Source organism: Diadema setosum, chromosome 15 (assembly GCF_964275005.1).
Source record: "Diadema setosum chromosome 15, eeDiaSeto1, whole genome shotgun sequence".
NCBI lineage: Eukaryota > Metazoa > Echinodermata > Echinoidea > Diadematoida > Diadematidae > Diadema > Diadema setosum.
Genome location: NC_092699.1, coordinates 17,122,240 through 17,148,417, shown reverse-complemented (window position 1 = coordinate 17,148,417; position 26,178 = coordinate 17,122,240). Strand labels below are relative to the sequence as shown.

Below are 26,178 nucleotides of genomic sequence, written 5' to 3'. Positions count from 1 at the left end.
GTTGTCCTAGTGTAAACAATTTATAAGTAGGCTACACTCAACTCTCTCTATCCCATCTGATCAAGACATAGGGCTTAGGTCATGACTGAACACTAGCATCTGACTACACTCAACTAAGGTCAGATATGGTAAGATACTTGATACATGTGTATGTCAGGTAACGGGTCGCTTCATATATGCTGCGATTGCTCACGAAGTATACCAATTTGGAACCATTAATCAATCTTAATCTTGAATATCAGAGAAGATACAATCCCAGGAATATGACTAGACAATACAGAAAATAGACTTCATCAACAAGTCACATACCTCCCTCCTGCATTGCTTGAGGCGAGGGCAATCTCGGTGAGGGGGGTTTCATCTTTGGTGTGAGAATGAGGGACTGCCTGGGGGTGGGGGCCTTGGACTTAGGGGTCAGGATGAGATAGTCCTGGCCCAAACCTCCTCTCTGTGCTTCTTGGACTTGATCCAGGTCCTGGTGCTGCGACTGGAATGGGGCGGGGCTCCCGTGCACCTGGTCCTCGGGGGCTGGTGGCACCTCCTGGGGTGGTGACTGGAAGGGTGGGGTCACTGCCTGCTCCCTGACGGGCGACCCCTCGGGGCTGATTGGAGGGGTGCTCCAGGTCTGGGGATCAAGGTTTGGGGAGGGGGTTTCCTGTCTGGCACCAAAGTTTGGTGGCTCTGGAAGTAATCTGAAAAACAAAGAAACAAACAAGCAAGAGCTTAAGAAATGATATGCCAGATAGAAGTTTGCAACATAAAGAAACAAATAATATAGATAAAGAATGAAGCATATGTATTCCTTCAAATTTCATCTCAAGAGATAATTTCTCAATGATATGTAATAATCTCACTGTTAACTTTTCTTATCAATACATTGCCGAATACTAAAATCTGGGCCAAAATGTAGCATGAATTTGAACAACATTTTCTTCCAGCAGACAAAGATTTAATGTTTACAGTATGAGTTTGAGATATTTTTCATGCTCTCCTGCATCTTAGTAAAATATATATCATAGAATGAGAGATTAAAACAACCATGACCACAAACAGGAAATCCTATCCAGCTGAGAATGCATATACCACTCTATTATATGCAATCGATGACATGATCTTATTGGTCTCATATCTTTACACATGACATGATACTGAGAACAAAGGCATCTCATCAAGTCTAAATCAGTTTCCCATACAATAGACCATTACTCACTCATTGATGTCGGGAGGTGAGGAGTCACCCGAGGCAGTGTCATCCGAGAACCGGATGTGACGACCCGGAGTGGTTTCCTTGGGTTTCTCCGCATCTTCATCCGCTGAGATGCAGAAACAAGAGAACGTGCAAGGTCTAACAACTTCCACTAAGAAACCTATTCATCTTTTTCTCTCTTTTTTTTTTTAAGCACTGTCTTAACATCACGGTCAAGGTAAAATATTGACACTTGCTCCCTACTACTCACCCCGCATCTTTGTCACTACCCCAAGATGTGTTATATGGTGACTATACTTTTTGCTTTAATATAAGTGCAGTGTTAGATAGTGACTTCACTTTTGCTTTAATACAAGTGCCATAGAAGCAATAGGTGAACACAGGGAACTGTCTACATCTTGACCATCTGACTTTTGTAGAATCCTGTATATTGTCATTGAGGACAGTGCCACCAGCACGGCCCGATTTAAATTCATAACAATTTCGGGAGATGAGGTTTGCTCAAATCCATCCACGTGGATAAGGGTAGGTGGGACTACTGTAAAACCTGAAACATTCATGGCATCAAACTTTTGCAAATTGGAGCCAACTGCCTTTCTTTGTGGCATGAAACTTTCAGAAACCGCCACTGCCATTCAATACATTGTGTAGACAAACACTTTTTCGTTCATTTTACTCTTGCGAACCTTAGCTCTTTGCAAAACTTGCGAAAGTTTTCTGCACACAAAACTTTCCAGTTTTACAATATACGTTAGCAAAACAACAAGTTTTTAAAAATCACTTTTCATATGATGGAAATATTGTTGCAACTTTGTCAATGTTCAGATGCCCATTCTTTAAAACAGTGACTGAAGTAAACACAATGATTTGTCACATTTGCGCCAATAACGTTTAAAATTGTGCACGGGGTTCCGAAATTGCACCACAGTGACTTCATGAATCTGATGTGACACACCATAAAATGCATGTGCAAACAATGAAGGAACAAAGTCTCAGGCACACAAGATGACAGTGCAATGCACACAGAGTGAACCAACAACACCCAAGTTCGGACACACAGAAGCTGTATTGTGACCATGACTGCAAACCCTCAGATATCAAAACACACACCTAGTACAGTTTAAAAAAAAGAAAAAAATGAAAGTAACATTCATAAATTTATCACAAACATCAAATCCAAGCATGCCACAACAAATTTGAGATTTTTTTTTCTTTTCATTTCAAAAACATTTTCTTATCCTTCATGAGGGGGAAAAAAAATACAGTGAATGTCATCAAAACAAACGAATCGGCATCTCTGCAGGAAGTATGAATGCTTACCGAAGGAGAGGGCTTTGGACTGGAATGGTGGGGGACTGGGCATCGAGATGTCGAGAGCTGACGGCAAGAACAGTAAGTGGGGCAGCAACATGAGAGACAGCAACATTCAACCATTTCACAGAGTCAGTGACGTAATGTGATACAGGCAAAAACAGGAGCATGATTTACATGGAATCAGAGGTTTGCACTTTAACACTGACTGCACTTGGCATACCAACAAGCTGTCCAAAACAGGGATAGATAGACAGACAGGCAGACAGATAGATTGATTGATAGATAGATAAACAAACAGATAGATATTCAGATATTGGTATTTAGATAGATAGATAGATAGATAGATAGATAATAAATAGATAGATAAATCAATAATTGCGAGATAATCAAAAAATGCATAGATAAAAAAACATACAAAAACATATAAACAAATAAACGATACCGCAGATTTATACACGCTGCAAAGCTATATGAAAGATGCCCTCCTGGGGAAATGTTTTTAATGCTTTGTGTTCTTTAGATGTGCCAAAAATATTGCTTCTTTTGAGGAGAATGAAGACATGGATGAAACACTATTTTTTCACGAATAATTCACATTAAGGACAGTCAAGATGTAAACAATCACTCGTACAAAATTGGACCATGATTTACTACAGGCACAGACTGACGGCATTTGAAACATCATACACAAAGACTACATCGTTTGTTGCGGTGAAAGTGACATACGTTTATCTCTCTTCTCTCTTCACTTCTCTGTGTCCAAATAAAAAGCCATTATTCCAAACGTTAGGCAAACTCTACAGCTCAAAGATATTGCTTTTGAACAATTGTACAAATTTTGAGATGATGTTTGATTCGTAGCACTGTGACATAAGAACTATCTACAGCACTATATTAGTATATCTATATCTATATAGATATATATATTTTTAATAAATCAATCTTAAACATTCATGAAACAGTGGGGGAAAATGGCTTTTACGTGATGTTTATGACATTAAAGGGATGAAATCGCTGTAATGCACCCATCTTTAAAATGCACCTAATACTTAGCTTTGACTTTGCTATTGCTGGGAGACATCACATTTGACAAGAAATGAATCAGTCACATGCAGGTTTATGTATTCAGAAGAGCATTCATAACACAGTTTTACTAGACTTGAACAAAATTACACCCAAGCACATTCTTTCTTTTTTTTAACAGCAAAATGGAATTCCAAATACTGACATAGAAAGGAACAAACACACAGCTTGTAGGTGATAAGAAAAAAAAAAGAGCAAATCTTATGTTGAGCTTTAGTGGAGCCTGCTGTAAGCATGACATGATTCTGTTTGAGAGTAATCATGAGACCATGTCTTCCTAGGGCATGGTGTACGTGCTTACCTCCCTTGCCATGGGCCCTCTCCGCGACCCCCTTCGGAGGGCTGGGCGAACGTCGGATGGCCTTACGCACTTTCAGGATGGACTGGGGGGTGGGCAGGGTCACCTGGGTCTCTGGCTTCAGTGATGGTGTTTTCTGAAATTCAAACAAAATTAATGTGTTTGCATCATTAAAATATTCTATAGGACTGAAACTTTTTTCACACATATTTTTTGAAAAAAATCACTGAACTAAACTATGAAAAAATATCAGATTTTTGTCTCCAACTTTTGTAAACCAAAAATAGATATATATTTTTTTTTTAAATCCACTTTCACTCTTTATTTTACAGGAGAACAAAAAAGGGGAAGAGGGAAAAAACAAGGTGACTGTATGCTACACTTTGCCAAAAAGAAGTCATAAATGGTATTTGTCCACCCATATCTGCAAAAAAGTGGACAGACAAAGATCAAGAAGTTTATCATTAGAATATGCAGTAAAACATAAAGAACCATAAAACACTGTATTTGCACTTTTGATAATTCATGAATGATTATGTGAAAAAGAAAGAAAGACAGAACGAAAACAAAGTTGCCATTGGCTGGCAGAAACCTATATCGGCAGTGCCATGGATTACGTGCCAAATCTCTCTATCATTAATTTTGTCCTCGCATGTCTGTACAAAATTGTTTGATCTCTCAAAGGAATTGTCCCTCCCCACCCGTTTGACAGGTGGTGTCTGCAGGAGAGCCAGTGCCTCGGCTCCTGAGTAATCCAGTGGGGGTCTGAAAGAACATAGAAGAGATACAGAGTTCAAGTTATGTATGGCATCCAGGCTGATGACATATGCTAAGAAAAGAAAAAAAAATACTGAAGAAAATAGAAGCATTAATGAAAAGTTTAAAAAAAACAAACAAACAAACAAACAAAACATCTATTCTGACAGTGAAAAACAAACAGCTTAATAGAATATATTTCGGTTACTATTTTGCTAAATCACATTTTGAAAAACAAACTTTTTATCTAAAGACTGCATTTTTAAATTCTAGATAAAGAAAAATATGCGCTAAATGGGGAAAAATGTTGTTGTCACAGCTCTGTGTATCTTCTGTAACCACAAGACTTCAAAGACTGTTGTTGTGGGTTGCAAACAAACAATCAGGCCTAATATCTTCAACAACGATGACAAGAAATACCCAGAGCAATCCATCCTGGCTTTGCTCCATGCCACACAAACAGATAAGAAACACAGAAGGTGATGGTACTGCCACATTCCTAGTAAATGCTCTCATTCAAACATTCTTGTCTGATGCTCTATGGCCTTTGGATGTGAAAACTATCGAAGCTTGATATTTGAAAGTCAGTCATAGATTAACTCTTTATGTGCCATGGTGTAAACCCCCTGTGTTCCACATTATTCTGAGACAACAACGTAGTCATGCTTTGGGAAAAACATTCTGTTTTACGAATCTATGTAACTTTTATAGACTTAAGTACCCTGGACAGATTAAGAACAAAGTTGTAGAGAAAATGCCAAGTTTACTTTGATGTAAAGTATATGACAAGAAAATGTATAATCGTTTTTCTTTCAAATGACCAGGAACTACATTATTGAAGAGGCGTGACTATTGCACACAAAACAGTGACTTAAGCTTAGAATTTACTCGCAAATCCATTAAGGAACACCGATTGATAGTCAATCACCACATAAAATGCAAGATACATGTGATAGGGATGGAATCGCGAGAAACACTTTCATTGTACTGTGGATTTGGCGATTCATTGATCAGTTTGGGAGGGAATGCGGTTTGAGCAGAATATACGAACTTGGCACACCATCGACTTGAGTTGGTTGTGCGAACATGGCACATAAAGAGTTAACAGCAAATTCGTGATTCAGCATTGCTCATAACCTCTTGAAGTGATCCTTCAACGCCCTCGGCGTTTCCATGGCAGCAAGGCTTCGCAGTGATTGGTTGACACTCAGATTGAGACTGGAGGAGAGTGGGACGACGTATGGAGCCGTCTCCTCTGCCTCCAGAGTTTCTGGGTAGACCACGCTGATGTCTTCCCTGTGCACATAATGTTGGTAAACACTAGCAATTACTTGTGGTGACATGCTTCATACAATTTGTCAATGCAGTTATACGTTTGACTCTCGTCACTTTCATTCAAATTATCATTAGTAGTAATCACACTGTACTAACAGTATTTTCTATTCTTCCTTTCAAAACTTGACAACTACATCCTCTGATCTGCCATACTCATCTCTTCCAAAATATGACAATTTTTTTTTTTTTTTTTAATCAGCATGTCATGAAGTCCAATGAAATTGCAAATGTATCAACCGAAATTATATACCGAGCCATTTTAATGATATTCACTTGATTTAAAAAAAAAACAAATCATGTGTCTTTTGGCAAAATCACCTGACCAGCTTACATGGAGAACTACAAATAGTGACAAAAGATAAATCTTGAAGGGGTAAAGGTCATAAGAGCACTGCAAGCACTGAGCCTCCTCAACTTAACGGCCTAGAATTGTTCACAAAGAATTCTTCACAAAGAATTCATCACAAAGTAAACACAAACTGCATTTAGGCCGGGAGTCTTTAATTGTTTACATCACAAGCTCACTAATTGTTTTCACCCTTTTCATTCATCTTAGTTATTCCTTAGCTGAAAATCAGCCACAAAATGCTACAACATGTGATCTTACTTTCTCATTGTCCTATTCCTGGGGGTCATCGGAGTGCCCACAAATGGTTCCACGCAAGGCGAGTGCTCAAATGTGTCATCCCTGTGATAGATGGATAATGCTTGTCAAATGAAAAAATGCCACTGTAAAGTATGAGGCAATACACCTCCCAAGACCAATGTCAATATCACTCAGTCCTTGCCACTTCAAACAATCATTTCAATCAAGGTAATACTACTAGTACTGGTGTTTTGCACAGGGGCCACGGAACATTTTTCAGCATTAGGGGTGGGGGCGCTGTGGGCCAACGGGGGAGTAACTATTGACAATATGCCCAACCCCCTTCAATGGGAAAAATCTCCAAGCTAAACCATCAAACGGTCATAGGTTTTGTTGCGATTCTTTTTTTAAAGTTGTTTCTGACTTTGTATTGCTGTTTGTTTGTTGTTGTTTTTCTGAGAGCCATAGGTTCGGGGGTGGGGCAGGGTAAGAGGGGACAAGTATGACATCATCACTTCTTCCAATGCAAGAATGTGGTCCTGATTAATATCACTAACATGCGAAAAACATGGAAAGCTAAAAAAATCCATAACTTCCTTATCCTTGGACCAATTTTGATTAAACGATTACCAGTCTGTTCATTCAAACTCCAATCTCTTCACTAACCGTTCCTGCAACAGGGACTTTTGGCAGTGTGGACAACGCTATGGGTTTTTTGGTGTCAATCAAAGCACACACATTACCCAAGAGGTTGAGGCCAACTTGAGTATAGTGTGGAAGTACACTAACTGTCATTATTGCTCTCTGATCTGCAAATGAATCGAGTCCGATGGGGACTTACAGGTGCATCGTGGGAGACTGGTCCGCTTTCATGACGTCGCGCGCCTCGGCGATCCTGTCCAGGACGGCATTGAGGAGCAGTGCATGGGAGATAACCTTGGACGACTTGGCAGGGTTGATTATGGTCGACAGGGGCTTGGGACGAGGGACTGGATTTGGGAGAGAGATGTCAAATAAACAAGTCAGCAGGAATTGTTGCTCCGTGCCACCAATTCGTACAATTCATTTATCTGTTCTTTTAATTTTGTTTCCCCTTCAGTACCAACAACTGGAATCATGAAGGAGTTTGCTAAACATTCACTATGTTTGGTTTGGTTTGCTTTGTTTTGCCTTACTTTTACATTAAAACCAAGACTTTTGTATGGCCTAAACTCTGGAGTAGCAATACAAAATCATGCAAAATTTATGTGAAATCTTCATGTCTTTAGAATCCCAGAATCACAGGAAACAGAAAATATGGTATACGGCAAACATTTCGCGAGGTTTTTATTTTCGCGAATTTTGCGAGTCAGGTGCTATTCGCGAATTGAAAGACAAGGAAAAATATTGACTCTGATCGCGACATGAATGAGAAGTGCACATATACATTTCTCCGTTCAGTACAGTACTTCACAATCGTGAATTCAACCACTCGCAAAATCATTGGGAAGTCCGAATTCAAGAAAATTTAGACTTGCTAAATATATGGCGTATACAGTACTACTACAGCACTACTGAGTCTGCAGAAGGTAGATTATGTCTAAAGAGTCTATTAAAGTCACAGGCAACTCACCTTCTCTGCGTATTCCCACTGGTTTCCTCTGCCTGGTCTCCGAGTCAAAGGCCAGCCTCCGTTGGACCCGAGGCAGGACGTTGACGTAACTCTCAGTGATGATGTTCCTTGCTGACGTCCTCTCTCTGGCCAGCGGATCATTGTCCGCCTGTAACAATCATTCAAACCACCATCGTTCACAATAAAAGCCTTTTAACCCTAATCAGGCTGGGGGGGGGGCGGAATCCGCCCCCCCCCCCCCCCGACGTTTCGCGCAATATCTTCGCAATGCGATAAGCTCCCGCCGCGATGTTTCATGACTTTTTTCTTTCAAGTATCGCGCAACTTTTGAGACCCAAATTGTTGCGCCCGCGCGTGCTGTTTTGACGCAACGCCCGTTCGAAAAAAATTTGTCAACCCCAAAATTGCTCCAAAACGTGATTTTGTGTACAAATCCAATGCAAATTGTGTTTTTTCAATTAATTCACATAAAAATTCATATCTTCACTTAGAATGGCCGAAATTAATTTATTTTAGCATAATAATGCTTCGAAAAATGTCTGTGACAAATTTTGGCCAAAAAACAAACAAAAACAAAAGGTCAAAAAACAAAGAAATACATAAGAAATTCAAAAAAACAATAAAATACATAAGAAATTAATTTCGTAACAGATTTTTTTTTATCCTATGTCTCAGAAGAATGATACAAGAAACATTTTTAAAAAGAAATTAGCTTAATTGGAGCATTAATAAGTGATTTAGAGCCCAAAACTGATTGCACGCATAGATTACAATAATTAATTAATATAAAATATAAGAAAAATTTTTCGGAGAAAGCAACTATACATTTTGATAGAATACGTCGCGGGCGTCGCGTGTGCCGATTTTCGGCACAATCGTGCGTTCCATAGGCGAGATCTGAAGGGGGGGGGCGGAATCCGCCCCCCCCCCCCCCCCCCCCCATATATAGCATAGCCAAAAAAGCCCAGCCTGATTAGGGTTAAAGGAATTATATCATAACAAGTCTATGTGTACAGGGATGGCAACCTTGTAAACAGCACTGCAGTCTTCTGAGAGCTAAAAAGGCGTAATTTTGCTTTTCCAGCAATAGACATGTGTAATGATACATTACACATTATTATGACTTTTGCAAAACACACAGTATTTTCAATGACACCTGCAGTACTTTTTGGGAATAACAGCACACAGTACTGCAAAAATTATTGGTTGGCATCTCTGTATGTACAGTTGAACCTCTATTATTCGGCCTCCCTTTATCCGGATCTCTCTATTATCCGGACGCAATCTCGCCGTGATTTTTTTAAATAATTACGGGAAGAAAGGGGAATTCCCAACTCCTTGAGAACTCCTACCCAAACACACATGAATTACATATTACTTCCAATATGATTAACATACATTGCATCAAATTTCCTTCCAAATTGCTTACCTTCAGACATTTCAACATCCCGAAACATCCCCAAATGTAACAATGAAAAGGTTGCAGTATACACATTACTACATGTGGTACTACAATGAGCTACATCAGTACATGTGTATGTATATGTACATGTATAAAGCATTGAGTCTCCCGTATCCGGCCAAATCCCTTATCCGGATGAGCCCCGGTCCCGACTTGTCCGGATACGAGAGATTCAACTGTACTGCAAAACTTGGCCTGACTCAAAATATATTTGGGAATCCCTGTAATGCTTTGGAAAATACTAACATAAAAGGCTCTTGCAAGCAGCGCCATATGGAGAAGAATATCATCAAGCAGTTGCAGGCTTCTTTCGGCCAACCTTCTAATCTATGCGTAGGACTCACACCATAATTCAGTTGCGCTAGTTGTGGTTTTAGAATGTACCACAGAGGGCAGCAAAGGAAGGAATGTCATATCTGCTTGTTGGGTTCCCTTCATCTACACATAATTATACAGCAACATCTGTTGTTTGTTCAAATTCATGACATTCTTCCGTCGAGATGCTTTCATTGCAACTGACTGACAAATTGCCCCGCATCGACGCAAATAAGCACTGAATTGATCAGTGTTTAAGTAGTAGCCATGATAAAAAAATCATGGGCGTACATACTTATCATGGCTACTACTTAAACACTGATCAATTCAGTACTTATTTGCGTCGATGCAGGGCAATTTGTCAGTCAGTTGCAATCTGTTGTTTGGCTCTACCCGATTCCAAGAGATAGTTTTCTATAACAATAACACCTTGATCCATTACTGCGAGCATATCTGTTTTATACTGTAAGAGACTGAATATTTCAAGACAAGAGGAGACAAACCTTTCTTACAAAGCTATCCCCCATAAACAAACAAGCAAACAAACAAGGTGGTTTGACACACTGAGTTTAGCAGTGAACATTGGAAAGTATGAACTGCTTCACTCTTTGATCCAGGCTGTGAAAAGCTACTGAACAAGGAGAACACAAACATGCACCTCTGCCCCTAACAGGAGCCCCACTCACCATCATTGCCTGCTGCCTGAGGGTCTGGTTGAGCCTGATGGCGTCCACAAACCTGGTGCGCTGGAGGTAGTGCATGACCAGCAGCTCCTTAGAGTTGGGCTCCGTGGTCTCTTGGAGGTAGCGCTCCAGCAGCGACTCCTCGACGTCGTCGAACGGCAGCCGCAGCAGTTGGTCCATCGTCTTGGCTGAGATGGCAGAGTGTGCAACAGAAGCTTCACAATGAGTTTGGCATGATTTTACATGATGAAAGCAAAGTTTCACAGTTGGATTATCTCGAAGACTGCAAATTATTTTACACTACATATTTTTTAGATTAACAACATAAAGTCACTATAATAATGTTTGCAAAACATTTGCACAGACACAAGAAACAGTCAACACACTGTAATGTTAATTTTGAATATTTATGGCATGTGGTGTTGAAGTTTGGAAAGAAGATGGGATGTTGTGAATACATGCATTTGAAAGATGACTGCATGCATGTTGAGAATGTATTTTTTTCTAAGATAATGTCTTGTTTTAAAATCAATGCAAACAAGATATCTGCACATCAAGAATTCCTTTCTGGAATGACAAAATTTTATGCTCTAAATGTCTTTTTAATAGATAAGAAAGAAAAGAAAAAGATGGCATCATCAAGGATGCTGGGGAGGTAGCACTCACTTTGCTGAGAACCGAGGAAGATGTGGTAGAGGAGGTCGTCCATGGTGGAGGGGTCCCTATACTCTCGCTGGAATTGGAATGCTTCCGCAGTCAGTCTGCATCGTTAAGGAGAATGGATTGACGTCACAGCATCAAGATTATGAAAAGATGATAGTAAACAGGAGTTATCGATGCTGGGCCCAGCAGTCGTGAAATTTTTATAATGCTATCAGATCACAACACTTGTAAAGCTTGATGATAATAATAATAATTAACAGCACTTATACAGTGCCATTTGTCTGTAAAGAACATTCAAAGGCACCTCGTGAAGATGGCACAACATTTGCTCCTGCAACAATCGCTCCAGTCTTATTTTCTCCAAGGACTTAGGGTTAGGGTTTGGGTTGTAATAGGGTTTCAGGTCTATTCTAAAGTGAGGATTACGATTAGGGTTATGGTTACGCTTGTGGGTATAATCTATGTTTGGCTCAGCGTGCAGATATTTCACGGGAGCATTTGTCGCAGGAGCAAATGTCATGGAACCCTTGTGATATCTATGGCTGGCGTCTACGCACTGGAAAGACCTGAGGGCCAATATTGCCATGTTGAGATACAATTAAGAATTGCCTTCATCTCAGCCAAGAAAAGAAGTTGGTCTTTGTGGCTATCAGAATTTACAGTCTTTAATAGCATAATCTACGGTTGTAAGCTGGGATACTGACAGTATGCCACAGATGAGGAAAGTCCCCTTCATCCATCACTGGGTAGGACGATTAAGATTCAGTCACCAGCTATAGTTCTGATTTCTTACCCATTGGCTAGCAGCACGGTGAGATGCAGTCTGACGTCGTCCGGGGTTTCCAGCGCTGGCTTCACACAGCGTACATACTGCAGCGCCCTCTTTGCCTGGCCGTGGTAGAGGAAGAGCTTGATGATGCGGGTGTGTTGCCATGACAACAGGTCATTGTTCGTGTTGGGGTCCAGCAGCATCGCCAACGCCTCCTGTTCCAGAAAGGTATCATGTGAATCAACAAAGATACAATCTGCATCAAAACATATATAATATCTCCTTACAACACAGGTACCACACTACAAACATCAACAATTACAGTAGCCTTCACAATCACATGCAAGTGCTGGATTTCTGGGATCCTGTTATTTCCTCTATTACAAACTACAATGGTTTGATCACAGCACTTGAATCACAGCTAAGAGACATGTTTCTTTCTTATGACAAGAAAATAAAACAACCTCCTTTTATTTCAAGGTTTCGAAAACATACAAATTCTGTAAAAAATTTCTGTGAAATCTATACCAAATGCATGTAATTTTCAGTGCAGACGTGATGTCAGTTGGTTCATCAACACATGTAAAGAGGTAATAAGGCATACACGAAACAGACGTTCCTCATCTGCAGCATTATCGCAATAGCAATCAATATCAGCATTATTCAAGGCATTATTTACCATTTGCAGATGAAACAAAAATGCAGCTTTAGTGCTTCAAAATAGTTCTAAAATGTGAGATGGGGTAGAAACAACCAGTGTGAAAATGTTAATCAGTATAATCAATGTTTCATATTAGTATTGTTTAATATACAAAATGTGAACATCTATAATGATATTATTTCTAGAATAAACTATCTACACTTATGGTTTAATGGGAAAAACAGTGATATCTCCTTATATATATTTTAGGCTTTATTGCGAAACTTTTATATGGTAGGATGTTTTGTGAGTCAACTGACCTACACATATGCATCGAATATGATATATGTAACTCAGAACATTTTTTAAATCACTGCTCCCAATGGTTAACAATACATTTAACAACAGGAGGGTCTATGCTATTGTCAGTTTGGAGACAGAGATTTTCTAGTAAATTACAAAACCTTCTATACTGACTAATGCAAAAACACAAACACACACATACATTTCTACAACCATACCTCATAGTCCCTGTGATCCAGAAGCCAAAATGCCTGTAGTAGCTTAGTCAATCCCAAGGGGAGGTTGAACGCTTGATAGAATTGCTGAAGCTTGCTTATCATCTGAAGGAAGATAACAAACGCAAAAAGCAGTATTAAATCAGATAGCATATCACACATGAAAATATTGCAGATAGTGTTAAAAACGACAAAATCCGTGCAATGATTTATAAGCATTTACTATGGCATTAAGTGATGCATTAACTGTACATAAATTTTTCTCAAATGATTTTTTTTTTTTCACCTAGAAAAACTATGACACAGACCATTCATCATATTCGCTGCTTACATTTTACTTGCAGCTCTAGACCTGAACTGTGATCTGACCATTCACTTCTTTCACTGGACACAAGCACTGAAGATAAACTCACAGAAGAAAATTCCACAATCGTACCGAAATTGTACGAACGAAGAACATATGCAGTGCAATCTTGTGATTGATCTTTTTCATGTACGTACCCGCATATGTTTGGCATCATTGCTGACCGAAATGATATCCAGCAGGAGGTATCCCACGATGCAATGTTTGGTTGCCAAGGGAACATGCTCCAGGAGATACATGTCTAGTAGAGCCTGGGTAAATCAAAGAATAGAGTCATGATTTTTGTAGGCATAGCAATGGCACATGAAGAAATATACTGTAAAAGTGGATATTTTTGTGCGACTAATTTTTTTCCCGCTTAACCGGGTAAGAAGATTTTCGCGTGTTTTTAATTCCACGGAATCAAGTCCTCAACTACTGGAACATATGGCAAGCAAAAATATTTGCATGCTTTTATTTTTGCCCTAGTTTCTGGTTGTGGGATATGCGCAAAAATTTCAACACAGCAAAAATTTCAACTTTCACAAAATTGCAAGATACAAACTAACTTCAGAGTAGGCATTGCTCTGTGCCTATCGGTAAAAGTCGAGATTCCAATGACGTCATCAAGCCATGGCTCAATTTGCTGAGGGAAAAAAACTGCTTATGGGAGGCAAGTGCAGAAGCATTACATCCCACGTCCTATCATTCTATCAGGCCAGCCAAGCAGGTCCATATGCAATACACATACCACTCGCAAGAGCTATGCACTTATTCAAATGTACACATGATTTGCTTTTGCCTACCAGGCAACACATTTTTTTTATGTCACAGAACGACGTCGCTGAACCTCCAAATATGATTTAGTATGAAGCAAATATCAAAACAAAGTCAATAATTCATATTATAGCACCTCCCCCTTTAAAAAACAAACAAACAAACAAATATATGTGGGTAGAAGGCTTAATACCTCTACCTTGACATTCAGCATTAGAGCCAAATCAATTACAGTTTTAGCTTTGTAAAAACTGTGCATAAATGCATGGATGTACAATGTGCATCCTGTTTGATGATACTACGCAGAGTACTCATTTGGCAATTCAAAACAAACTACATCAAAGCCACAAAAGAACCAAAGCTCTCAAAGCTCGGATGCCTCACTCACATGGAGACTGGGCGGAGGGTAGGTACCGGTTCCTCCTTCTTCCTTCCGGTCCCAGAGGGACGTGAGTGCCACGCCCGCCTCTCCCACCAGTCCGTCAATCAGCATGATGTCACCCATCTTGTCATTCCTGTCAATATCCATTAAGGTGACAAAGAAAGAGACACTCCCTTTCAGGAAAGATCTTTGGTGGCAAAACTGCATTCATGCAGTATTAGGTAGACAATGCATGCATACCCAATAGCCACATGCCACAGCTAAATGTGAAATAAGAATTTCTTCCACACTTGACGCATTTTCTAATGAATTGATATTTTTGATATTTTAAGTAAACTCGATGATAATTAATATCTTCTATTTGTACTATTTCACAGACAGTGGACTGGATTACATTCATAATAAGCAAAATCTGTCTATTTTGTTCATTTTTTTTTTTATTTTTATAATACAAAATAATCACATACAAATTATAAAGTAAGCAAAATCTGATCTTCTGGTTCAGGGGATCTGCCATTCTTATGAATTCACCGACATTGACAGACAAGCCAAAGCCACTAACCAACTTCTTCATTCAATTCACATATTGTGCTGGTGCAAGAATTCAGTGAGATCATGCTGTAAATAAATCCTTTAATATTTGGCAGCACATTTTACTCTCGAACAGATGGGCGAGTATCAACGATGCAACAGAGAAATGACCCTTACCTGCACATCTTGGTCAGCTCGGCCCGCCTCTGTGCGTACGTCATGCGCAGGAGGGACGATGGGTAGCAGAACTGACCGTCCCGCGGAAAGCCCATGTTGTCTACGACACAAAGAGAAAGAGGGGTGGTTGAAGGACAAGGAGTCTTTCAAACAGATTCTTGCGATTTGGCTTCAGTTCAGTAAAATTTGTGAACTTCCGCACGCCTTTCCTTTATTACAAATTAAAGTGGTCCAAACTCATTCAGCCCTCATGAGAATAGGTCATTACTGATATACTTATGATCAATCCTGCTCCAATTGTGACACTGCACCTCAAAACAAACAAAAAGTCGCCAGACATGAATTTTTAGTTAAGACCATATTCTGAAAGGGCAGACTTTAAGCTTTAAAATGATGTATAACTCAAATCAAATGGACTCTCCCAACCTTTCTAAATATTGGAAAGAAAGCACAAACTCAGGAAAAGTGCGAACTGAGAAAAGAGGCTCTGAAGTACAGCGTCTATTCAAGCGCTTAATCTTTACCAAACCGTGCTGGCTGTGCGATGAAAGGGACAAAAAACAGGAAGTGAACCACCAGAGTAACAACAATGAAGGGATTATCAGATTAAACTGAAATTAAGCATGCCTCATTAACACATTCTGTCCATAATTAATGCCAACTTTCAAATCAGTAGCACTATCCCTTCAAAAATTATTAGAGTTGAAAGTGAAGAGTGTGGACAGGGTTTTTCAGAAGTGAAAAAGGGATTCTAAAGACACACCTAATCACACTATTCTACCAAAAATGTTCCAGATAAACTGCTAAAACAACACACTTTCCTGCCCGTTTTATGATACCAAACTTCAGCATTATCTAAAAGAAGACCCGCTCTTTCAGAAAATATGAAAAAGTCAAGTTCGGCTAAGTTGACCCATTTCACTTATTTTCAGTCCTCATGCAAAATCAGTGTGTGCGACTTTATGTTCGTTTTGAGGTGCACGGTCACAATTACATTTCATATGAACCACAGTACCATTAAACATGCATTGGTATGAAAATTCATTAAAAAAAAAACACACACAAAATCCATATCAGTACAGCACCTGGTGATTTAAAAAGATTTAAAATTTAAAAAGAAATGATTCTAGCTGACATGCCTTCATATAACATTATGATCCTCTTCACAAGTTATCACAAACAAGGTTTAATCAATCTTTATTTTTTCTTCTCCTATTCCTTCTGCTTCTATTTCTTCACCACCTTCAATCATCTCCCTTCTTTTTCTCGTTCCTCTATCTTCTGCTACCTCTTTTCTAATTCAAGTGACAGCTTCTCAGCATTTACAGGGGGTCAGAAGGGAAATCTAGATGTCAGCTTGGTGATTAACACCTAATCTCTCAAGCACAGAAATAAATTCACCTGCACTTTCTGGTAGAAGGCCGCTGTGGGCAAACCAGAGGACCATCTTGAGGTGTTGGGAGAGGAGGGTGACCACACACAACTTTGTCTCCAAATCCTTCACCCCTATGTGAAAAGAAACACACACAAAAAAAAAAAAAAAAAACAGTCAAACAGTCAAACAAACAATACCATGGCCATCAACAAACTTCAGGATTGAGCAGGTCATTTTAAGGGCCACAATCATATCCGACAAAGATGACATGGTGTACCGCAAAACCACCAACTACCAAACATTCCACCACCATGGAAACTTTCAAACAATGCTTAGGGGAGAGTTGAGTAGTAAAGCAAGCCTAGTCTCAATCCATATGTCTGATAATGCCCCTTATATACAGTTATGTGTTTATTTCAGCATTTAATATAACACATACATGTAATGATAAAATACAAGCAGGAACAAATTTCAACACCACCACCAAATGTAGGTCTTTTATGTCAGACACCAAGACACTGACTTACCAGTACTTCATGGAAAAGCTTAGCTTTAGCTACAAAATAGTAATTACATATTGTACCTTAACTTGTATGCATAAATAAAATAGCAGGGTTGTTCTCAGACACGCACATTTTCTGCGTAGCAGTCTCAGGAAACGTGTATTCATAGTGTTCATAACAATGAGTTGAGTCAATAAACGAACAGAGAATGCTCCTTACCAGGATTTACTTTATTTAACCCAATACCTACCAACCCAGGTGAGTCCTGTGTAAAAATCTGTGGGAATTTCAGAGCCTTGCTGGGAATGAACTACTGTAAAACATGATATATTCGCGGCATGAATTTTTCGGGAATTGGAGCCAACGGCCTTTTTTGCGGCATGAAATTTTCGTGAACTGCCACTGGTATTCAATGCATATAGTGTAGACAAGAACTTTTGCGTGCATCTTAATTTCGCGAATCTTCGCGCTCGCGAAATTCGCGAAATTAAAATGCACGTGCACATTCCTCGTTTTACAGTAATATGTGAATGCACATTCCTCTGATTACCTACATGTACAAGATTAGGGCAGGCACACCTGAAATACAGTTCACATGCAAGGAATTCTTCCTGGCCTTCAGTGGCTCAGTAAAGGACACGCCTACCTTGCTCTGTCGTCGTTCCTGATTGGTCGAGCAAGGCCTGGAAGAGAGTGACCATGTGACACAGCTGGGTGGAGTAAGACTCCAGGGTCTTGTATGTCTGTGAGTCAATGGACATCCCATAGCCATCATAGAAGGACGTGCCTAAAGGATACAAGCAATGATAGAAAATCCACATTCAGATCGAGCTGAGGAAGGGACGAAAGTAATGGAACAAAACTCCAGAAACAAGAGACCCTGGGGTCTCACGCTCATCCAAGTATTGCAAGTTCGCCTTCCACGCATTCTTGCAGATCAGTAACTCAGAACATAGAAAACGTGGTTGGAGGGGGGCAGTTTTGAGGGTCTCCAGGAGGTACGGTGTCCATTTGCATAAATACTTGCCAAGTATTAAGATTTTATAATTTGGGGATTCTGGGATTTCCTAGAGGTCTAAGGGGAAGGGGTGGGGCATGGTGCCCATTTATATAAATATATGTCATGTTACCCCTAGTAATAATATCTGCTAAGTCTATTTACACAAGAGACTGTTCTACAAAATACATGGATGTACAGAGTATTGAAAAGGAAAGAATTCTGGCAAATAACAGGATCTACAAAGGAACTAAAATTGAAAGGGTCATCAGAACTTGCTACAAAATGAAAAGGCGTACAGGTAGAGGTACTGACATAAACAAGGAAAAGTAGAAATTACGCGGTGCGTAATATATGTCCCCGCCGGAAGTAGCATTTAGTAGCAAAATGTACAATATAGGTAAAAAGATGAAGGTCAAAGGTCAAAGAAGTCAAAGGTCACAATTCTATGTAGAAGTTTTGAAGCCCTCACCTAGTGCCATCACATAAAGCAAACGGAATCGAAATCGGGTTAGAAATGGCGAAGGAGTAGCATTTTGTAGCCAATGTACAATATACATGTAGGTAAAAAAATCAAGGTCAAAGGTCAAAGAAGTCAAAGGTCAAAATTCTGTGTAGAAGTTTTGAAGCCCTCACCTAGTGCCATCACATAAAGCAAACGGAATCAAAATCGGGTTAGAAATGGCGAAGGAGTAGCATTTTGTAGGCAATGTACAATATAGGTCAAAAATCAAGGTCAAAGGTCAAAGAAGTCAAAGGTCAAAATTCTGGGTTGAAGTTTTGAAGCCCTCACCTAGTGCCATCATATAAAGCAAACGGAATCAAAATGGGGTTAGAAATGGCGAAGGAGTAGCATTTTGAAGCAAAATGTACAATATAGGTCAAAGGTCAAGGTCAAAGGTCACAACTGAAATTCTGTATAGAAGTTTCAAAGCTCCCATGTAGTGCTATCATATAAAGCAAACAGAATCAAAATCGGGTTAGAAATGGCGAAGGAGTAGCATTTTGAACATTTTGATCACACACGGACGCACACACGGACGGACGCACACACGGACGGACACACGGACGGACGGACACACGGACACACACAGGTACGGAGCCCGTTTCATAGTCCCCTGCTCGAACTCGTTCGGCGGGGACAAAAAACACTTATCCAAATGGCACTACTGAGGCACAGAGAATGAAAGGCATATCTAAAGAATATTGCATAAAGAAAGGGTCTACAAAAAAGCTGGGAATGAAAGGATTATAGAAATCGTTCTTCAAAATGAGAGGGTGCACAGAGTATTTGAGAATAAAAGGGTTATCTACAGTGTACTGCCAAAAGAAAGGGAATACAAAAGAGATGGGAATGAAAGGGATATAGAAACTGTTCTGCAAAATGAAAGGGTGCACAGAGTATTTGAGAATTAAATGGTTATCTACAGCGTACTGCCAAATGAAAGGGTGTACAAAAGAGCTGGGAACAAAAGGGTTATAGAAACTGTTTTTCAATATGAAAGGGTACACATATTATTTGAGAATTAAATGGTTATCTACAGTGTACTGCCAAATGAAAGGGTTTACAAAAGAGCTGGGAATGAAAGGGTTGTAGAAACTGTTCTGCAAAGTGAAATTGTGTACAGAGTTACAGCACATTACTTCTACAATATGTGAAAATGTGAATGAAAACCAGTTGCAAAATAAAAATCTGTACAAAGCTGCTATATTTGGCTCCCTTGCAAGGCATACGAGGAGAAGAAAGCTTACACATGTCATCCACCGACTGCTTGATGCTTGCCACTTTGCCCCAGGCCCACTCCAAGATGGATCGAAGATTCATGCCAGAAGTGAAATCTGCATGGTAGTACAAGGCATAAAACTTTAATATGGACCTAGGGACAACATCACTTCAGGATTATCTCATGACGCATCCCTTTGCAATACTTTCTCTACAGACTTTGGGTAATGTCTAATATATGAGGCATTTGAATCATCCAAAGCATAAGTTCTTCCATTATCATTTCCCTCATCACAGCAACAACAATCTAGATCAACTTTACCTCGTAGATCACTGATAATTTTGCTGTCCCAATTTTCTTCACCATCAGTTTGTTCAAACAACAGTCCCTTATTTCACCCTTATTACAACACCACCATCAACCCTGTAACAACTATCACTATCAATCTTACAAACATCAATATCATAAACATCACTACTTACCTTGTCTAGCCATCCTATCTTCTATACCACCACTATTTTCTATATTGTTGCCTTAATATTCACACACACAAACCCTGTGTGTAGCAACATAATCATTACCAATCTTCACAACACTCTTACTAATATTTTCCTCCTATTCCACTGCCACAATCACTGTCTTAGTAGTCATTATTATCATCATAATAATTACTACCACATTCATTGCCACCCTTATACTCATAAACACCAAAATCATCTACATCACTTCATCTACCATCATCATCATCACTGATATCACCATGGTAACAGAGGGATGCAAGAACAGCTCACCTCCTTGGCTCCAGCTGCTGATGCAGGCCACCAGGAACCCCAGTAGGTTATGCTCCAGTGCTACAGACAGTATTGCCTCCCGCTGACTGGCCTGCAGCAACCACAAAAAACACACGGGGGCTACTCATATACTGGTACAGAAACTTTTGAACATGTTTACATGTGTGTGTGTGTGCACTTGTGTGTGTCTGTGTGTCTGCGTATGCACAAATATGTGTGAAAGTTTATGTGCATGCAGACTTTATCTTTTGGGATAATATGATTAATGGTAGTAGTAGTGGTGGTGGTGGTGGTGGGAGTAGTAGAATTAGTTGTAGTAGTACAAGTAGTAGAAGTAGTAGTAGTAGTAGTAGTAGTAGTAGTAGTAGTAGTAGTAATAGTAGTAAAAGTAGTAGTAAAAGTAGTAGTAGAAGTAGTAGTAGTAGTAGTAGTAGTAGTAGTAGTAGTAGTAGTAGTAGTAGTAGTAGTAGTAGTAGTAGTGGTAGTAGTGGTAGTAGTAGTAGTAGTAGTAGTAGTAGTAGTAGTAGTAGTAGTAGAAGTAGTACTAGTATTTGGCTATGCATACTCAGCAGATCATCAGAAATAAACATCAAAGTACAGAGCAAGTTAACCCTAACTAGGCCGGGCTATTTAGGTAAATGATAGAGCCGGGGGGGGGGGGCCTCCCAGGCCCCCCCCCCTCCAGATCTCGGCCGTCGACCGCGCGATCGCGACGAAAATTGGCACACACATTGCCTATGATGTAATCTAAAGTACCATGAAGTTCATTTTTTCAAAAATTATCATTTACACTAAATTATGCTAATTTATGCATAATGATGCAAGAAATCAGACAATTTGGTATAAATCACTAAATAAAGCTCAAAACAGGCACATCTTTTGTGTAAATATTCTTTTTAGTGTCCTTAGCAAATGCAAGAGAAAAAAATTGCGTAATCAGAAAAAATTTCCTAAGTATTTTATTGTTTTTTGAATTTCTTATGTATTTCTTTGTTTTTTCGACTTTATCTTTTTCATTGTTTTTTCGATGAAATTTGTCCGCGACATTGTTCCGAACAAGAAAATATGTTATTGATTGATTTTAATCGCTAAAACCCCAAAATAATCATGCTTTTATGAAATTTGCCTGTAAACACAGTTTGCATTGAAATTGTACACGAATTCACGTTTTTGAGCAATTTTTGGTCTGACATGCACGTGCATATTTATGCGCAACTTCGGAACCGCGCGCCCGGGCGTCACAAATTTGGTGTCAAAAGATGCGGGAGACTCGAAAGAAAAAAGTCATGAAACGTCGCGGCGATAGCTTTTCACGATAGCGATACATTGCGCGAAACGTTAGTTAGGGTTAAGTTGTCGAGCTATGCTTTATGCATGTACAATAAGGTAGTAGCCTTACAAACATATAAATTCATATGGTGTCATATTTTGATGAATATTTTGAATGGACAGCCTGATTTCGCTCAAAATTTCTCGAGTGTTTTCACTTAACTTTGCCCATTTGCTGCATCCATACACACATTTGGGGAAATTTGCTTCGACTTGATAACGCGGTTTGCATTTCGACAGAGCCAGAAATAAAGAGAAACAGAAACAGAGAGACAGACAGAAAGAGGAAGAGATAAAGAGATAAAGACAGAGAGAAGGGCAGATAGAAATAGAGAGACAGACAGAGAGACAGAGACAGGGACAGGGAGATAAAGAGAGAGAAAAAGGGGAGTGTGGCAAAATTGCTGACCTGGTTGAGATTTGCTGGTGTCTGGTCTATGTAGTTCCGTCTCTGGATGAGGTGTGCATTCCAGCATCTCAGGTAGAAACCCCTGGGCTCTCTGAGGACGACTGGACCCTGGCTACACAGGTCAGCTAGAATCTGTCCATGTGAACAGAATGACACATATTTTCACAATATTCAATGCATTTCCAAAAAATGTGTTGCTAAAAATTTTTTTTTAATGTTTGTTGCTGGTTTTTTTTTTTTAAATGGATGAAGATATTTTCACAAATCATTCATATTGTTATTATTCCTGCTACTACTATCTTTCCTATGAATACCCTTCAAGTCTACTTTGTCACACAAAATACATAAAAATGAAATACACCATAACATTTATATCTGTGTGTTTATTCATGTTAGTCTCCTTGTAGTCTTACCACAACAGGCTTTTTAATGATATTTTGTGTTGTTACTGTGGCCCTGCTCATCTTAAAGCTGCAAATATACAGCCATTGCTTTCATTCCTCCAGAAATGAGTCATATTTCATCCTTGAAGCTCATGAGTCAACTTAAGCAGAACCAAGCTGACTGCAGTGAACAATCGAGAAGAATGTCTCACTCTTTTTAAGCTCCTACTTTATTTTGCAACACAAGAGGGGGCTTTCATGTTCAAGTAAGTGAATTTCACTGACAATAACCTTCAAGAATGAACAAATCCTGCTACTGCATAAACAGAGTATTTTGTAGCGTTTTAATAATAGGAATCTTTCGATTTACGATGCAGACGTTTGAGACGATGACTGCGTTGGACGTTCCCCTCTCTCCCTGCATCATTTTAAAAAGTAGCTTTAGATTACGCCGAGACGCAACCTTTAAAAAACAAAACAGCGCCCCATATGATCAGTGCATCAGGTAGCTCTCTGCGTCATGAATTGAGCGGACGTAAAAATAGCCCAGAACATGTAGTAAAAACTCAGACAACGCGAGCTATAAATAGATCACTTTGATACACAATTTTGCACATGCTCAGAACAGTTTTTTTTCCTCTGAACGTCCACGTCCCAAAAATCTACAGCTTCCTATTTGCCGATTTTGTGAGTCCACCGATATTTGCAAAATTTGCAAACATACTACCTCCCATATTGTCTTACAAGCCCCAATTTGCAAACTACAGTTCAGCTAGCGATCAAGTTCCCCCTAGATCGCCATCACGGGCGATCAGTGATCGCATACGCAATATGTCGCAATCAATTGATTGTATGCCGAATTGCATACAATCAATTGATTTTGCGACATATCGCGTATGCGATCACTGATCGCCCGTGATCGCGATCTAGGGGGAACTTGATCGCTGGCTGAACTGTATATACTGTATATTGGATGTATGAACATATCCATATGATCTAGGTGGATATATGGACATAATGTTCCATACACAGTAATATACAGTAATTCAATGCCACCATGAACCCTATCAGTTTTCACCAATTTTGTCTCTAAGGAAAAACCTGTAAAGCAAAACAGAGTAGATCATAGAACTGGAGGTTACAACTTCCATCAACTTTGAGCAAATTTTGTGGGCAAGCTCACTGGGGATTCTGGCAACACTTTGTCTCCAAATCTTTTGTTCAACGATCGGAAGACAAGCAGACAGAAAAGAGAAATGGTGTAATCATTTGGCTCGAGAAAGTCCACAGGAGTGGATGAAAGCTAACCCACAAAACTGTTGAAGGTTGGTAGAAGCTGTAACCTCCTGTTATATTATCACCCCCAACCAATAAAGGTTCCTGTATCAGAAAAGATTATGTGCATCCGGTTTGAAACATATTGCCACCTTTCTCTGGATGCCGAGAAACTCTGCATGGACCAGACTGGACTCCGCCAGGCACGCCAGACGGAAGCTGAGGGCAGACGGGTGGAGGTGGTACTCCGGCACTGGCTGGTAGGTGGACTGGTACTTGGTGATGCTGCTCTTATCCAAGAACACATTCTACATCAATACAAACACACAAATGAATTAAAGGGATATAACACACACACAATCTTTATGAATTTTAATATTTGTGTGATATCTACTTATTCAAATTTAAGCACTCAATCTTATTAACCCATTGAGGACGGTTTGATTTTGCTACAACACGCATTTCCCACATAGACTTGCCAGAGTATACTCGGGACTTGTCCTCAACGGGGTAAGCTATGCTCTTTGCAATGAATAGGACAAAAACAGGATGTAAAACTCGTTCGCAACAACAATGAAGGAATTATCAGATAAAGCTGAAATTGAGCATACAATGTACTCTATTAACCCGATGAGGACGGACTGATTTTGCTATAACACGCATTTCCCAAGGACGCCTGCCTGAGTATACTCGGGACTCGTCCTCAACAGGTTTAAACATTCTACTCATGACTCATAGCCCACATGTGACATCAGGGAATGGCCAATTTGTATTTGATTGATCACAACTTTAGAAAAATCATGACTCTCTTAGTTTTAACCAGAATTTGCTCAAACTTCTTACTGTCTCCTCCCTCTAATTTTTCTGCTTTCTATTCACAGAAACTAATTTTCAGGGCAGACTTCCTCTTTAAAGGACAAGTTCACCTTCACAGACATGTGGGTTGAGTGAATGCAGCAATATTAGAAGAACACATTAGTGAGAGTTTGAGGAAAATCAGACAATCCGTTCAAAAGTTATGAATTTTTGAAGTTTCTGCTCACTCAAGGCTGGATGAGAAGACTACTATAGTTTGTGTTCTCACATGAGTACAACAATATAAAGACAGAATAAAGAAGATTCAACATATTTTCACTATTCTGGCATAACAAAAGAACACTTGATTTCTTTCTTTCAGAAGGCAGGGGGAATAATATTACCCCTTGTGTCAGTAACAAGTCAAAGAAATGTACACTTTATTCAAATAGTGAAGTTTCGTAATAAAAGTCTCTTATTATATCTTTTTTTTTATATCGTTGTACGCATATGACAGCATACACTGTAGTAGTCTTCTCATCCAGCAGTGACTGCGCAGACACTTTAAAAATTCATAAATTTTGAATGGATTGTCAGATTTTTCTCAAACTTTCACTGATGTGTTCTACTTATATTGTTGTATTCACTCAATCCACATGTATATGAAGGTAGACTTGTCCTTTAATTCTCTGCCCAACCTACCAGTGCAAAGTCCGGCGAGGCTGCCTCCACCACAGATTCCAGATTGTAGAAGGAGAAGTACGGCGTCTGTTCTCGCATGTCGTCTGGCCTGGAACATGCAGAGAAACATCACATCTCGGGTTTACCATAAGAACAGTGGTCACATGGAACGCACTTCACACTGTGAGAGGTAGTCTCACATTGTGACTAAGAGTTTAAAAAAGAAAAACCAAGGAACTTGCTCACTGTAAAACTTACAAATCCATACAAACTCTGTGTGCTTGTTACTCTGTGGGAGATTTATTCAATTGCAAATCTCATCAGCAGTAACTCTCCTTGTTCCACAAAATACAAGAAAGACAAGGCAAGTGGCCTATTTCAGATTTGGGTTTGATATATTCAGATCAGATGCTAACCTATGCAGAATGAAAAATGTACACATGCAGCCAAAAAAGACAAAGAAAA

The 26,178-nt window shown here is 39.5% G+C and overlaps 1 protein-coding gene across 1 annotated transcript in view; it reads right to left on the bottom strand.

Moving 5' to 3' along the window:
• LOC140238481 (protein ELYS-like) overlaps positions 1-26,178 on the bottom strand; it is a 55,445-nt gene that overhangs the window by 7,253 nt on the left and 22,014 nt on the right. The window contains exons 10-32 of the mRNA XM_072318385.1: positions 25,735-25,822; positions 24,390-24,545; positions 22,580-22,711; positions 20,842-20,932; positions 20,079-20,165; positions 17,976-18,116; positions 16,853-16,957; positions 15,452-15,551; positions 14,750-14,876; positions 13,743-13,856; positions 13,245-13,346; positions 12,108-12,298; positions 11,318-11,412; positions 10,655-10,839; positions 8,192-8,339; positions 7,421-7,568; positions 6,601-6,681; positions 5,796-5,954; positions 4,604-4,667; positions 3,906-4,038; positions 2,528-2,584; positions 1,211-1,313; positions 310-692 (exon numbers count right to left, since the gene is read on the bottom strand). Of these exons, the coding sequence (XP_072174486.1) occupies positions 310-692; positions 1,211-1,313; positions 2,528-2,584; positions 3,906-4,038; positions 4,604-4,667; positions 5,796-5,954; positions 6,601-6,681; positions 7,421-7,568; positions 8,192-8,339; positions 10,655-10,839; positions 11,318-11,412; positions 12,108-12,298; positions 13,245-13,346; positions 13,743-13,856; positions 14,750-14,876; positions 15,452-15,551; positions 16,853-16,957; positions 17,976-18,116; positions 20,079-20,165; positions 20,842-20,932; positions 22,580-22,711; positions 24,390-24,545; positions 25,735-25,822 (2,990 nt within the window). The remainder of the gene's footprint in view (positions 1-309; positions 693-1,210; positions 1,314-2,527; positions 2,585-3,905; positions 4,039-4,603; positions 4,668-5,795; positions 5,955-6,600; positions 6,682-7,420; positions 7,569-8,191; positions 8,340-10,654; positions 10,840-11,317; positions 11,413-12,107; positions 12,299-13,244; positions 13,347-13,742; positions 13,857-14,749; positions 14,877-15,451; positions 15,552-16,852; positions 16,958-17,975; positions 18,117-20,078; positions 20,166-20,841; positions 20,933-22,579; positions 22,712-24,389; positions 24,546-25,734; positions 25,823-26,178) is intronic.